The sequence below is a fragment of the Hippoglossus hippoglossus genome, chromosome 23, assembly GCF_009819705.1.
Source record: "Hippoglossus hippoglossus isolate fHipHip1 chromosome 23, fHipHip1.pri, whole genome shotgun sequence".
In the NCBI taxonomy this organism is placed as follows: domain Eukaryota; kingdom Metazoa; phylum Chordata; class Actinopteri; order Pleuronectiformes; family Pleuronectidae; genus Hippoglossus; species Hippoglossus hippoglossus.
In genome coordinates this window covers 16,650,905-16,666,464 of record NC_047173.1, presented here as the reverse complement: position 1 = coordinate 16,666,464, position 15,560 = coordinate 16,650,905, and the positions used below count along the sequence as shown (strand labels likewise).

General features: G+C 44.6%; 1 protein-coding gene and 1 long non-coding RNA gene across 7 annotated transcripts in view; one reads left to right on the top strand and one right to left on the bottom strand.

Moving 5' to 3' along the window:
* dgki (diacylglycerol kinase, iota) overlaps positions 1-15,560 on the top strand; it is a 45,032-nt gene that overhangs the window by 10,298 nt on the left and 19,174 nt on the right. For all 6 annotated transcript variants that reach the window (XM_034578756.1, XM_034578757.1, XM_034578755.1 and 3 more), the window contains exons 2-3: positions 12,410-12,518; positions 14,452-14,547. In XM_034578756.1, coding sequence (XP_034434647.1) covers positions 12,410-12,518; positions 14,452-14,547 — 205 coding nt within the window. The remainder of the gene's footprint in view (positions 1-12,409; positions 12,519-14,451; positions 14,548-15,560) is intronic.
* Positions 1,255-8,727, bottom strand: LOC117757541. The gene is made up of 3 exons (XR_004613145.1): positions 8,256-8,727; positions 1,846-1,847; positions 1,255-1,320 (listed from the first exon to the last, which is right to left on the bottom strand). It is a non-coding gene; the product is annotated as an uncharacterized LOC117757541 (long non-coding RNA).

Below are 15,560 nucleotides of genomic sequence, written 5' to 3'. Positions count from 1 at the left end.
AACTCCAAGCTCTCTCTCACACATACACAAATTATAAATGTGACTCTGTACGTAAACGACAATATATTTGAATTAATCAGTCGTATTCATAATTAATTAATCTATAGATATATTCTTCTGCTTTTCCCTGCAGCCAAGTGTTTCATTCGTGATTTGCGGTCCCTGACCCACACGCACACGCACACACACACACACACACACACACACACACACACACACACACACACACACACACACACACACACACACACACGACCCAGTGGACCTCAGCTGCAGAGACACGCTATAATTAGTGAGACAGCATCTTCATCTCTCTCTCTCTCTCTCTCTTTCTCTCTCTCTCTCTCTCTCTATCCCCTGTGTGTGTGTGTGTGTGTGTGTGTGTGTGTGTGTGTGTGTGTGTGTGTGTGTGTGTGTGTGTGTGTGTGTGTGTGTGTGTGTGTGTGTGTGTGTGTGTGTGTGTGTGTGTGTGTGTGTGTGTGTGTGTGTGTGTGTGTGTGTGTGTGGACTAATTGCGGACTAATTGCTCAGGTTAGATGAGAGTCATTAGTAGATGATTAATTTTATTAGGCAGCTGTAGCCTGAGGTTACAGAGACGGTACATTTCCCTTTTTTGTGACTCACCCACTGTAAATGTAAACGTACAGTAACGATATCAGATCTATTCTCACACTCACACTCACACTTTTTCTTCCACTGACTTCCTTATAATATAAATAAGAGATTGTGTGTTGATTATTGTTTTTAAGATCAATTAAATAAACGTTCGATGTGTAAAAACATCTGCAAATTGCAGATAATCCACATCATCTACGCAGACAGGTGTTTTATGTATATAAACAAATTCCCCAAAACCAAAAGATAAATAGTTTACTGAAATATAAAACTGGAAAAAGTGTTGAATCCTCACAGTGAAGAACCATTAAAAATCATCTTTACTGTTCATCCATCTGTTTCCACATTTTACTTTTCTCTGTGTTTACGTCCCTCACGTTCAAACCCTTCTCCTTTCGCCTCTTTCTCTTTTCTCTCTCCCTCCCTCCCTCCATCCCTCCATCCCTCCTCTCCTTCTCCCCTTTGTATTCACTTTTGCCCCCGCTCGCTCTCATCTTCTTTTTATCTTTCGGTCTCTATCTGTTTCTCATTTTCTCCGCTGTCTTCTCTCCGTGTGTGTCTATTCTAAGCAGTAAAGGTCAGATACAGATGCACAGCGTGAATCTGATGCCTCCCCCACGTTACTTGCTCACACACACACACACACACACACACACACACACACACACACACACACACACACACACACACACACACACTGACAGACTGTGTAATTATGTAGGTGTCAGTGGAAGATATGAGAGAGAAAGAGGGATAGCGCGGGGGAGGAGAGGGTAGTATCACTCCCGTGTTCTGGCTGTGGTTCATGACATGTATTAACTGACTGGAGGAAACACAAGCAGTGGTTCACCGCTCCACTGCAAGTTTCTGTGTGTGAGTGTGTGTGTGTGTGTGTGTGAATCTGTCAGATCTGAACATCTGTACAACGTGATGGAAAACCTGGACAGAGACGAGTTGTTCCTTGAAGCAGCCGTGTCTGAGGACATAGAGGAGAGGACGGGGGGACGTCTCTGGTTTCCAGGTTTAGTTTCACCACAGATTTGAAAACAGATTCCCTCTCACGAGCAGTCGCAGGTTGTGTTTTTAAAACCAGCATTAATGTAGAAATAGATTAGAACCATGTCCAAACAAATCTGTTGGATCTGGACACGGTTTTTTGAGATTGTTGAAATATGATTTTGTGTTTCACAATCACAGCCCATTGAACCACGCTGGGATGTGTCTGCTCACGTCTGAGCCAGGTAGTGCCGACAGTCAGAAGATAACGAGAGCGCATCCACGATCCAGCCGCTGCTCTTTTGTTTAAACATGTCTGATTGTACAAGAGGAGTTAACAACTGGATGAGTGTGTGTGTGTGAGACTGATAAACAGAACTGGCTGAAAAAGAACCAGCCTCAGACCCTGATAGTGACAGTTTGTCATGTTAATCCTGGATCTGCTCCGTACGACAGGAGGGAGGATTATTTTGTAATCCAGCAGGTTTCGGTGCAGATTCACCCGAGGTTCACGTCACTGTTCTCATTTGTTCACCTGCAGCTCTCCGCTCCCAGTTTATCTGAGTCAGCACAGCAGGTTATTTGTGATGGCTGTTTGTTATGTTTTTGGTAAAGTCTAGATTGTGTATTTGTGCAGCCTGACAGTTTGCACATTGTGTGATTTGAACACCCCCTTTGGAAGTGTTTTAAAAACTCACCGGCAGAGTCCCGATGTTTCACTTGCCCCAACACGAAGGGAGATGCTCTCAGAATGATAACAAGTGAGAAATCCAGTCGGTGAGTTTCCTGTCCCGGTGTTTTCCAGGAGGTGTGAAGACTGACTGATGGAGACGGAGAATGTTTTGTGTTATTTGAAATCGATTCCTCATTTTTTTGTACCGTTTCCTTGTTCGTCACAAGTCGGCCGCTGCAGGCTGTACCTGTGCTGTTATTGACAGATCATTAAGAGATTTCATTATGTTTTCTTTTTTCTTCTCCGGGCACTAATATCTCCAGTGGCGTTAGCATCGATGAACCTGCCGACGCAACGTTACCTGGCAATCACACCCCTGTCTTCTTGTTGATGGTTTATTGAAGCGAGTACAACACAATTATAAATGGGTTTAATAATATTTCATAAGACGTGTTTCAAATGAGTGTCGTTCCAGTTTGTGACGGTCACAGCACCGACGGCCTCCAGAGAGGATGTGTCAATGTGGGTCGACTCCGGGGCACGAACGCTTGTTAAGATTTAACGCTTTGGTCCGTCTCACTGGTTTAACCCTTTTTATATGAACAACATCAACCCAGAAACCACCATTTGTTTCTGTGCGTGTGTGTGTGCGTGTGTTTCAGCAGTATGTTGAGTTGACACTCCACCGCTGTGACAGATACGAGTCCACAGACATTTTAAGCAGTTCTCTCCCTCTCGTTTTTCTGCTTATAGAAACAGAGTGGGTTTTCTGAGTGGGAGTTCTGGAAAAGATTCACTGCTGACTCTGCTCGACAAAAAAAAAAAAAAGGAGAATAACTCGATGTAATCTCTCCTGTTTCACAACCAAAGCCCCAGTCACAGAAGAAATGTAAATGTGCATGTTTGTATCTTGAGTTAAATTAAATTAAACCTGAATAAAGGTCTAGAATCTGTCGTCCGCCGTCCTCTCCGATGTGCTGCGGATGTGTTGAGAATAAATAAGTCCACCAGCAGATGCATTTTAAAGTGTGATCACAGTGAGCAGGAGTGACCTTGTGTGTCGCTCCGTTACACACCAGGGTTGAACAGGTCTGTTGCTGAAGCTGCTTCTTAAGCTCGGCTAAGATGTTGTGTGTATAAATATAATAACTGGGAGATTTGTGGTGTCCTGACCCACTGGGAACAATGATCCTGAACGACAAAACAAATTGTGTGTTTACGTGTCTTTTCTGTCTCCGGTTTAAAGTCTTCTTCACTTGGGATAAAGGCCACGAACACAGACATGATAAATGAAGTCACTAGAGCAAGATGGTCGCGCCCCTGTCCTGAATATTTGAGCTTCATTTTTGTACAATGGGAGGAAATGGAGAAGCGTCCTCCATCTTTATTTACAGTCAAGTGAAGATAAAATAGTGGATGTATGGAGGGATGAGGATGTGAGCAAAGAGGTAGATGAGGTTAAGGGAGGGAGGGAAAGAGAGCGAGAGAAAGTGAAAGTGTGAAGGAGATGATGGCGAGGAGGAGGAGGAGGAGGAGGAGGAGGAGGGGGAGGAGGAGGATGAGGAGAGAAGCCAAGGCCTTTGGGCAAAGCCAAGACCGCCTACAGATGCTCTCTCCTTCACTCCCTCTCTCTATTCTCACATCCCTTTTCCTATCCCTCTCTCTCTCTTCTCACTTCACGTGTCCTCCATCTCTCTTTTTCACACTCTCCTGTTTCTCTCTAATCTGACTTGCCTCCTCTCTCTCTCTCTCTCTCTCTCTCTCTCTCTCTCTCTCTCTCTCTCTCTCTCTCTCTCTCTCTCTCTCTCCTCCTCATCCTCCCCCAGAGGAGGCCTAATGTAGGCCAGTGGAGGAGTGAAGTGAAGGGCAGGCACGCTCACTCAGACCTTCACCGTGTCCAGTGAAGGGCAGCGTGTTCACACTGGAACTGAACTGCGATCAGATAAAGGGAGAGATGTCAAACATGCTGCAAATGTATAATGTGGAATGTGCTGAAACAAGACTGTGATAAATCCCAAGCAGCTGAGTTGGAAGAACCTTTGACCCGAGGACATAACATAGACCTACGTTTAAATGAGTCAAATCATCTGTACCCACGACTTTGTGCGTCTCTGCTGGAACTTCAAACAACGTATGACGGATAAAAACACACACGCTAGCTTTTCCTTCCACTGTTTGTATCGATCACTCGTAATGGATCACGTAACGTAACGTGAATACAACTTGAAAACATGACTTCATCTGTGAACAGGATTTCACCTGAGCCAGATCTGGCGGTGAGGACAAGTCCCACGATCCCTCGCTGCTTCACGCCCTCATCAAACATGGTCTTTTTGTTATTGTTTTGATCGAGAGACACCTAGTGGCCACAGTTACATATTGTACGTTTAACATAATTCCGTGTGGGAGATAACTGCGATTTATGACACCAACAATATCTCACGCTTGGTGTTAAGAATTACAGACGTGTTGACAGACGCTGGTGGATTGGCTGCAAATGCCCTGCCGCTGGAAGTCGAGAGATTTTTAGACTTTATTGTTTAAAGCTGGGTTCAATGCATCAGCTTCTAAAGCAGTTTGAGTTGTGGACGTTGACACAAGTCGGTACAAAGTGGTACAATGCATACAAATGGAAAAACAAGTATGAAAACAAGTATAAAATACTACATGAAATATGGAAGCGGGACACACTCATAAAGACTACGTTAAAATAATAATGGCACAAGTAAAGAGAGAGAGAACGCTTATAAATAGAGGGAGGAAGGTCAGAGGGAAAGAGTCAGACTTCCTGTATACAGCCTCACAACCGGATACACACACACACACATGCACACACAACTGCCCATAGGAAAAACACACAACAAAAAGTAATGAAATGCTCATGAACAACAGCCGCAAACCCAAAGATATTCAATATACAACTATATAAAACTGAGAAAAGCAGCTTAGATAATGATGATATTATCAATATAACTGATGATTATGATTATTGATTAACTAACTGTTTCTGTCACACACCCCTTTTTCTGTCTGTGTGTGTGTGTGTGTGACCATGTTGCACTTGCATTCACAAGAACAGTGTGTTGCCCAGAAGTGCCTGTGTGTGTCTGTGTGTGTGTGTGTGAAGGCAGTGATCTAATAAGAGTTGATAGTGTACCCGACTGCAGCTGCTCTCACACACCCACTCCCTGTCAGAGATTCAGAGAAGAGAAAAGTAGACTGTAATTAAATATATTATACTTATTAAAGTAGAGGGACAAACTCAGCGCAGCCGGGATCCAACTCCAGAGCAGAGTCGATGTACAAGTGACCACGGACACACTGCAAATCAGCACTGAGGGATTTATTCAACACAAACACATCTACTGTGTGCATTGAACCTATACGAGTACTGACAGGTGACCAGGATGGAAAAGACGTCAGTGTTGTGTAGTTTGTCTGTGGAGTAAATTCGCCAGTTGTGTATATGGAGCAACGATTTCTGCCCTATCACGGTCTGCAGGTGCATCAGGTGGTTTTATGTGGCGGCTAATCAGAGCAGCTCCACAGGGCGGCAGGACAGCTGGGGGAAATCGTTCAGGCTGGTGGCTGGTTGTCGTCTGCCGCTGTGGGCGCCTGCAGACCCCAGATCAGGGAAGATATGTACAGCTTCAGAGCAGCGACACGGAGCGTGAGGGTTACATGTACAGACGGACGGACGCACGGGGAGGAAGACGGTCAGACAGAGAGGAATTCTGTACGCTCAGATAAAACTGGGAAGGAAGTCTGAGTGGGGTTACCATGACAACCACACCCTTCACACCCTGCCCCCAACATACATCTACACACACACACACACACACACACACACACACACACACACACACACACACACACACACACACACAAATAAACACATTGACCAGTCCACAGCAGGCAGATGGGAAAAACATTTTTCTGTCTGATTATTTAGGAGTGTCGTCCAGATAAGAAAACGTTTTGTGTAGACTCACAATAAATTACCACACACAAAGCAGCATCTATTAGTAACTCTGTGTGTGTTTGTGTGCGTGTGTCTTTTGTGTTTAGATTTCTTCCTGCTATTGTCACTTGTTGTATGTGTGCAGTCAGGTTCCTGTGTGTCTCCGTGTGCAGTTGGAGAAGCACACGTATGTAAAATGAATTCATATACGTCAGGAGGACAAAACCAATGTCATTGTGAGTGTGTGTGTTATATTGTGTGAGTGTGTTTGCGTGTGGTGATCGGCCCTCATCTATCACACCCCATCACCTGAGGCGGTGAGACGAGGCCTGCAGAGACACAGGCACGTCCTCTCCATGTTGTCCGTCTCACGTGCACGCGCTCGTACACACACACACACACACACACACACACACGCTCCGTGCATGCTGCGTCACCAGCGGCAACGAACGGGCCTTTCACACTGACCCACATAGAGCGAGAGAGGAGAGGATGAAAGGAGGTAGAGAAACTGGGAAGAGATAAAAAAAAAAAAAGAAGAAGAAGGGGGAAGATTGAAAGGAGGGAGATAAAGAAACAAGCAGAGCAACAGAAGAATGGAGCGAGGGTTTGTTAGATTGGACTGAGTGAAGGACACAGCGACTGTCCTCTACAAGTTTCAGAGGCGTGTGTACAAATTGGAATTGGAAATTACTCATGGTTCAATGTTGCATGTGGAAACTTGAACACTTCTATACATATTTTTGAGTAGATAAATCAATGATGAAAATATGTGTCAGTTGCTGGAGACATTTAAATCCTCTGGAACAGAGTTTGTGAGGCACTTTAAATGTTTCTCTCCCTGCTCTTCATCTGCATAAAAAGGCTTTAAAAAGTACTGGTCCTCTTGGCCTTTAAATCTCCACATCACTCAAACTGTGTGTGAGGGATAAATGCTGCTCTCAACAGAACTGATAGGTGTGTGTGTGTGTGTGTGTGTGTGTGTGTGCATGTATTTCTCAAGTTGCCCTTGCCAGGTCATCTCTCTTACGTAATGTTTCCAAAAATAGAGCAGATTCACCTGTCAGGGAGCGAACGAAGGGGGGGGGGAGTAAGGGAAGAGCAGAAGGATGGAAGGGGGGGGGGGGGGGGGGGGGGGGGGGGACTCTGGGACCATCTTATCTTTCTCTTGATATAATGTTTTTGACTAATATTATATTGATAATGCAATGAGATGTTCACACACGACACCTGAGGAAACTAGTCAAACCTGCACAGACACGGGGGGAGAACATGCTGACTCCATGCAGAAAGACCCCGGCTCAACTGGGACTCGAACCAAGAACCAAAGGGCTCAGTGGTACACCACTGTACCACTGTTCCACCCTGAAAGCTACTCGTGGTGCGTAAACAAGCGGACAGGCAGAGATGATGACATATTCTGTTAGACAAATACTACAGCTAATGAAAGTTTTCTTTTTGATTAATCATCTATCATAAAAAGATGAAATTTGTCTCTTTTCAGAGAAACAATAACTTGATCATCTAAATAGCTGCCAAATATGATGAAGTTCCTGAATGTATCAGGGTTGAAGTTTCAGACAATGTTTATATCCATATTGAAATATAAACTATAAACTTAAATCCTGAAAAAACTTTACCAGTATCAGTATTGTCTTCTCAATATATTAATCTCTCTCCTAATTCGTATAAATACTGTTCCATGATACTTAATATTCTGTCGTTTGCTGATCACCTCTAATGTAACTCAAAGTACCAGAGGACGGATGTGAGATCTTGTGGATCCAGTGTCACTGCTCATTGGAACCTCTCTCACTCACCTTTGTTTCTTCTGTAATAAACTTCCGTTGACTACTTTCATTATCTATAAACATAACGTTATCCATCGCGGCCCCTGCAGTCGCTCAGGTCCCATCTTTTTTTATCTCAAGTGAAAATCTTACCCGGCTCTCCACGTCACTGTAACCCTCACCTGAATCAAAAAGCACACACACACACACACATCGTCACACAGGGCTCAGGTGTCTGGTGTCAGGTCTCTCGCTGCCTGTCACGTTGAGTGGCATAATTACCTGACCTGTGCTGTGAGCGTACGGGGAAATGGTGGATTTTCTTTTTCAGGGATGTAGGCAACGGAATTAGTGAAGGAGCGATCAGAGAATAATAACAATGATAAATGTCGGCGCCCGTCGACTCGCCCCGAGGAGGGGGAGGGTGAAAAAGGTGCGTTGGTTTCACCGGCTCCTCGGCTTCAGGTGAGTGACACTGCCGAGTTGAACTGTATCTATTCAGGGATCACAATCAGCGTAACCAGGCATATTATGGCTCTCACCCGTCAACCAGTCGTGAAACTAATCAATTTCTTGCGGTGTTTCTTGTCATCGCTCACTCTGCACGTCAGGCTGAAGGTTAACGGCTCCGGCAGCTCTGAGAGGTTTCAAGGCTGCTTTGTGTAAACGGTGACTTCGGTGTGGACGGGTGGCGACTCGTAACAAGTTGAGTGCAGCCATGCTGAGAAACATTATAACTGACGCCAGTGAGGAACGATACCTTGAGTTGAGTTTGGGCTGTTTGGGCAATAACACAATAAGACTGAACATTACAATTAGTGAAAGTCATAATCTGCAGAAATTACCCCTGAGATTCTGTTGCGTACGAAGGCCATCATCATGTAGATTCTGCAAATCTTCAGTTTTCTCTCTTCACCTCGAAACAAATGTTTGTCTGCGCAGAGAAGCTGGTTGAACACCAAAACCCACACTGGTGCAGTTGTTGTCTCTTTTGTCAACCAACTTCTCCCACATAATCACAGCGTCCTCTGCTTCGGGAGTCAGGAGATGTTCACTGGTTTCCTCCCACTTGCAGCTGCCTCTTTATTTTCGTGGCTGTTACTTTTGTTCTCACTTTGCCGTTTATCTTCAAGCGTCGGTGCACGAGGCTTTAATACGAGGGGGGATTTGCGGAAAGTGGTTAAATGGCTGAGGCAGAAAATTGCAGCGGTGCACGCTTGTTTTTACATGCACAATAACCCCCCCCCCCCCCCACACACACACACACACTTTGATCACCTGGATAGAAGTCAAGTGCATGAGAAGTTCCCTCCGTAGTAACTGTTGACCCCCCCGCCTGGTTACAGAGGATCTGCATTTAGAAAACAGTCGAAGATTTACAGAGATTACATCATCGTCAGTGTGTAGGCTGTGAAATGAAGACGGTTAATGCACGTGTGTGTGTGTGTGTGTGTGTGTGTGTGTGTGTGTGTGTGTGTGTGTGTGTGTGTGTTACAGTCATCCCACATAGGGTGATTAGGTTTCTGTCTAAGTCACAGCATTTACACTAAAGTTGCTCTAACACACACACACACACACACACACACACACACACACACACACACACACACACACACACACACGGAGCAGATTCTCCACCAATATAATTACTGGATGAGCTGCCGATGCTCCCGCTGTGCTGTTGTCATAGCAACGCCGACAACCCACCTCTGCAGGAGGAAGAGGAGGAGAATAAAGATAGTAGGCAAGGCAGGGGGAGGATGAGGAAGAGAGAGAGAGAGAGAGAGAGAGGGAGCAGAGGATGACAGGAGAGCGAGGGAGGAGCAAACCAGTGGGGGAAGAAAATGGGGAGATTAGAGGGGGAGGAGGAGATGGGAGGGGGAGGATCTGCCGGAAAAGTGGAGGTGATGCGGGGACAAGAAGGAGATGAAGGGGAGGAAGAAAAGGGAGAGCGATTAGTTCCTGAGGAAAAGAGAGAGAGAGAGAGAGGGGGGGGGGGGGGGGGAGTGGTGTTAGAAGTGGGAGCAGCTGCTTTCAACTTCACTTTTGAATCTCTCCATCACTCGGCTTTAACTTGCCGAGTTAATCTCCGCTCACATTCGTCTTTTTAAATGACGCTGGCTGCCGACACTCATGAGTTATATTATTATATTGTTATATTACATCTGTGAAAACTCGAAAAAAAAAAAAAACTCAATGCCTCCAAGTAGGTTTTGCAACTCGGAGAAAACTTAATCAGAAACCAACATATTTTGAATTTAATAAACACATCTTACAACCTCCCTGCATCTCACTCCTCATTCTGTCTGTGCTGGTGAATCTGGCGCGTGGACACCCGGAGGAAATGTCACCACGTTAAAGAGAGAATGACACGGCACCGATTTATTTCAATGCTTTTAAAACAAGATTTATTTTTAGACTGATGGACTTTTCCAGCCTCTCCTGAGCACAGATCTACTTGAATTAACTGTGTGTGTGTGTGTGTGTGTGTGTGTGTGTGTGTGTGTGTGTGTGTGTGTGTGTGTGTGTGTGTGTGTGTGTGTGTACGTGTGTTTGAAAGAAGCTTCACACTGTTTGTTTAGATTTTAGGGGAGTGAGCCTTAATGCCTGTGATCCTGTTGCTTTTAGTAGATTAGGACTCACTCAAATATAATGGTGTCCCGTGACCTCTGAATGAGAGAGAGGGTGTGTGTGTGTGTGTGTGTGTGTGTGTGTGTGTGTGTGTGTGTGTGTGTGTCTGTGTGTGTGTGTGTGTGTTTGCATATTCAAGTGTGTGTTCTCATTTATCTTGTTCAGTGATGAGTACGTCATTGTGCATTACAGGGAATTGTTGCTACCTGGAATTGTACACACACACACACACACACACACACACACACACACACACACACACACACACACACACACACACACACACACACATGAGGCAGCACATTTGTCTCTTGTCAGCATCGTGGACGTGAACAAACTACGTCTTCTTCTGTGGCGATAGTGGGACCAGTCCGGAGGGGCTGATGGGTTTGTACAGACAAACCAATGGTTTCAACCTGTGGGTCAGTTCTCAGTCTGATTGTGTGTCTGTGTGTGTGGGTGTGTGTGTGTGTGGTCCCCTGTTCCACGTGGCATATGTCCAGTCGTCACCATACGTCCTTGCGTTTGTGCTGTTGTCACCCACGCAAGACTATTTTTATCCCAGGAGTCGTGTGTGTGTGTGTGTGTTTGCGTGTGTCAGGTTGTGTTATCAGGTTACAGGTTGTGTAAGTGGACTCCTCTTTGTCCTGGTTGATAATTTTAGACAGACGTCCACTGAAACTTTCAACAGGGAGGTCAGATGCTCCGTGCAACCTTTTCCACTGACAGACACACACACACACACACACACACACACACACACACACACACACACACACACACACACACACACACACACACACACACACACACACACACACACGTATACCTCCTCTACCTACTATACACTTCACAGTAACTACTACCTGCTTAGCCTCAGCATGTGACTGTTAACAGGCCTCCACATCAATAGTGATACCTGGACCACACACACAGACACACACACACACACACACACACACACAGACACACACACACACACACACACACACACACACACACACACACACACACACACACACACCTGTCAGTTAAAGTATTTAGTATAAAAAACATGCTGCCATCAAATTCAGACTTAATCACAGTAAACCGAGTACTTTGGATTAGACTCTCAGTATATATAGTATATAATATTGTAATATATGATATAAGACGCCCCCCCCCCCCCCCGCATGGTGAGAAACTGTGATTGACATTTAGGACCATTTTTCAGGACCTTAAGAGGCCACTTGAGGAAAGACACTTGTTGATACTTAAAGATCCTGGATGCTGATACGATGTGTGGAGTGAAGTGGGTTGTTTCTTTCACGTGGATAAAGGAGGTGATAATGAAAACCTTAAATACAGTCAAATCAAAAACCAAGAGAGAGAAGGAAACTGAAAAACAGGGTAAGAGGAAGTTTTCACAGGTGAGAGTCAGAGACTGGAACATGGAGAGAGGGAGATGGATGCTGACTCATCCTCTAACAGAACGGCTCTGTCCTCTCTCTCTCTCTCATCACCCTAAAGTGCTGCTGGCAGTCGCTCCTCCAAGCTGCTCCCGGTTCTCCTCAACCAAATATCTGCAGCTGAACCCACTGAAATGGTCTCTGAACATCAATAATTCATTTGCATGCTGGATTAAACTGAAATGAGGCTCCGTGCGACTCGGCCGCTCTGCGTTGATGAAGAGCTGTGTCACGGAAAAAAGAACGACAGGGCTGGTTTTGAACATTTCCTCTTCTTTCATGTGGTTTTTTTCAGGAAGGCGATCTCCCGCTCAGGCCTCCAGCACCTCGGCCCGTCGCAGCCCTCCCTGCCTCCGGCATCCAACGGCCCCAACAAGGAGCTCCGCACCGGCGTGGACTGGACGGTCAGACATGCACATGCACTCATACGTTTGATTTGTTTTGTCTCGTCCTGCAAGATTTTACCAACACGCTTACTTTAAAGAAATGAAATCTGAAGGGGTTTAAAAATTCAGCACAAAAAGTCCCGGCGTCCGTTGTCCTCGTCCTGTTTGGCTGAGTCACCGGATGACATTTGGGTTTTCAAGCCAACAGATTTGTTAGCAGACTGGTTTCAGCGGCCGTATGTTCGCGTGGAAACGAAAAGCGGCTACTTTCTCCCACAACTAGAAAAAGGTCTTGAGCTTGGAAAGAATGTTTTATGTTTCCAAACTTTTTCGGGGGGTTGTGTAATTTGAAGTAAACGTAATCGCATCTTTTCTGCATTATTTATTTTCAAATCAGCAAACGTGTCATATCTCTGGCTCTATCTATGATTTATATAAATTAGTTGTATCTGTGACTTTACTAGATTTTATATCAAACACAACACAACATAACAATAACGGCAAACCGCCTCGTTTTGGTTTCGCCGTTATTCTGCCGTGGTTGTGTGTTTTTTTTGCAATGTTTCTGAAACAGGGTGTGAAGAAACCGGTGCTGCCAACTTCACCTCGTTTACAATGGAGGTAACGGAAGAAAGGGAGGCGGCTGTTTTTAACTGATTCAACCAGAAGAGAGGGACAGTAGCAGAGGGAGGGTTTTACTGTAGAATGATCTGAAGTCTGTTACCATTTGGATTCTTACACGGACCAGTCAGGCACTAAATAAATCAGTCAGCGCTGATTAACAGTAAATAAAACATGGTGTATTGTTAATTGGAAGGTGTAAGTAGACAAACTGTTGTGGGGGGTGGGGGGGGCAGATCTGAGGTTCCCCTCTGGCTCTGTCTGCAGGGACACTTCCGGCCCATCATCACTGGCCTTTAGCTCTCTGCACGACACACACACACACACACACACACACACACACACACACACACACACACACACACACACACACACACACACACACACACACACACACACACACACACCAGACACACACAGCCTTTTAGGAGCTAATGATTCAGTTCCTGTTTGTGCGTATTCACTGTGGGGTCATTTCAAGGTTTTAGGTTGAATTTGATAACGATGGCAAAACCAAATTTTATCCATAATTTAACATCTGAGAAAAGTGAAAAACTGAGAGTTTCCTGAAGGTAAAGATCATTTTTCTTTTGATAATTTAACTTAATTTTACTTAAGGGACCGTTTTACTGGCAGGGACGATTTGTTTATATAATTTATTTTTATGGTACTTTTACTTAAGTGACGTGACATTTTAATTTGCAGAGAAGTATTTCTATATTATTAATATTATTTTGTATTATTTAGTTTTATGGTATTGCTACTTTTAACCAATGTGGTTTAAATGAATCGACTTTTATTTTAATAGATAAATTGATTAATCCTTTTTTTCCTCATTATAATTTCCCAAAGTCAAAGGTGACATCGTCAAAATATACTTTCACCTGTGACAGAGAAAATCATACAATCCTCATATTTTAGATATTTAGCATGTTAAGCATATATTGTAATAAATGACGCAGTGATAGTAAATCAGATCCCTTTCAGAAAGCTGACATCCTCCCGCTGACGCACTCATGCACTCATAGACACTCACATGTTTGTATGCGTATAGATGTGTGTTGTGTAGTTGTGTGTTTGCATTCGGGGCCCTGTCGTGTTTTGCTCAGCACCTAAAATAAACATGCACTGTGAAATTACCGTCCCACTCAGCGGCGGCAATTATGTGCTTGACACACTTGTTGACCACTCGCGCTGCCGGGCGCTCTTTGTGTGCATGTGGTCGCAGTTTAACACGACTGAAAGCGATCTGAGTGAGACACGCGGGAGGATAATGCGAGTTATTATATCATCGTTTCCCTCTTTGTGCCTCTCGTCTGTGTCCCTGCAGGAGAACGCCGTGAACGGAGATCACCTGTGGATGGAGACGAGCTGCTCAGGAGAGCTGTGTTATCTCGGAGAGGACACCTGCTTACTGAAGACTGCAGTGAGTGGTGTACACGCAGGGCCTTGGGGTTAGGCAGTGTGATGGTTAAGGTTCGGGGTGAGAGGATGTGAACTGTGGGTAGCCTAAGGTTTGGATTAGGCACAAATTGGTCATGATTAAAGTTTAGATTAGGGACAGAACGCAGCGCTCTGAGGGGCATGGGCACTTTGGGACCATGGAGACACTTCAAAAGAACCATGATTGATTGGTTCAAATCCCACGATAAAAGGAGTCCATAAATAAATCAATAAAATCATTAAATCAGCCGGAGGCAGCAGGAGTTATTATTCTTCCTCCAAGGCCTCTTCTCCAGCGGTGGAATTAAGAAAGAGGAGGCATGTTGATATGACTATTTATAGTAAATAATAATGAATAATAAACAATGACTTCAGTTTATTATGAGAGAATTATACATATGTGCTAATCGAACAGATTAATGACCGTAAGTCCTAATAAGGATTTAGCTGCACAAACCTGTGGTGTGTGTGATAAAATAAATAAATGCTGATAAGGCTCATTTTGGCTTTTTATTGGCCAACTGATAAATTGGTACCGACATCATACATCATATTCTGCAGAGCAGTGACAAATCTTTTCTTTGCTCTGAAAAGCCGTCATCACTTTAATTCCACTAAAAGGAAATAACTGATGACATACCTTTTGGGCTTATTGCCCCAGAGCTGCAGCGGCCGATTGCAGCAGCAGCAGCGGTGGTGGTGATGGTGTTGAAATGTGTTGTTGGTGGTGTTGAAATGTGTTGTTGTGGATTTCACATCAGAGGATGGAGTGGGAAGAAAGAGAACACGCAGCGCTGTAATTTCCAAACGCACGGTGCTGATTTCAGCGCTGAACTCAAAGAACTTGTTTATAGTCGGAGTTGAATTCAACTGAATGTTGCTCACATGCTGCAGCTCAGTTATTATTTTTTTTTGGGGGGAATTTACAAGAAATGAGAAGCGTGAAATCTGGTCTGGTCCATCTGAGTGGTTAGGAAACAGCATGAAGTCGACTCT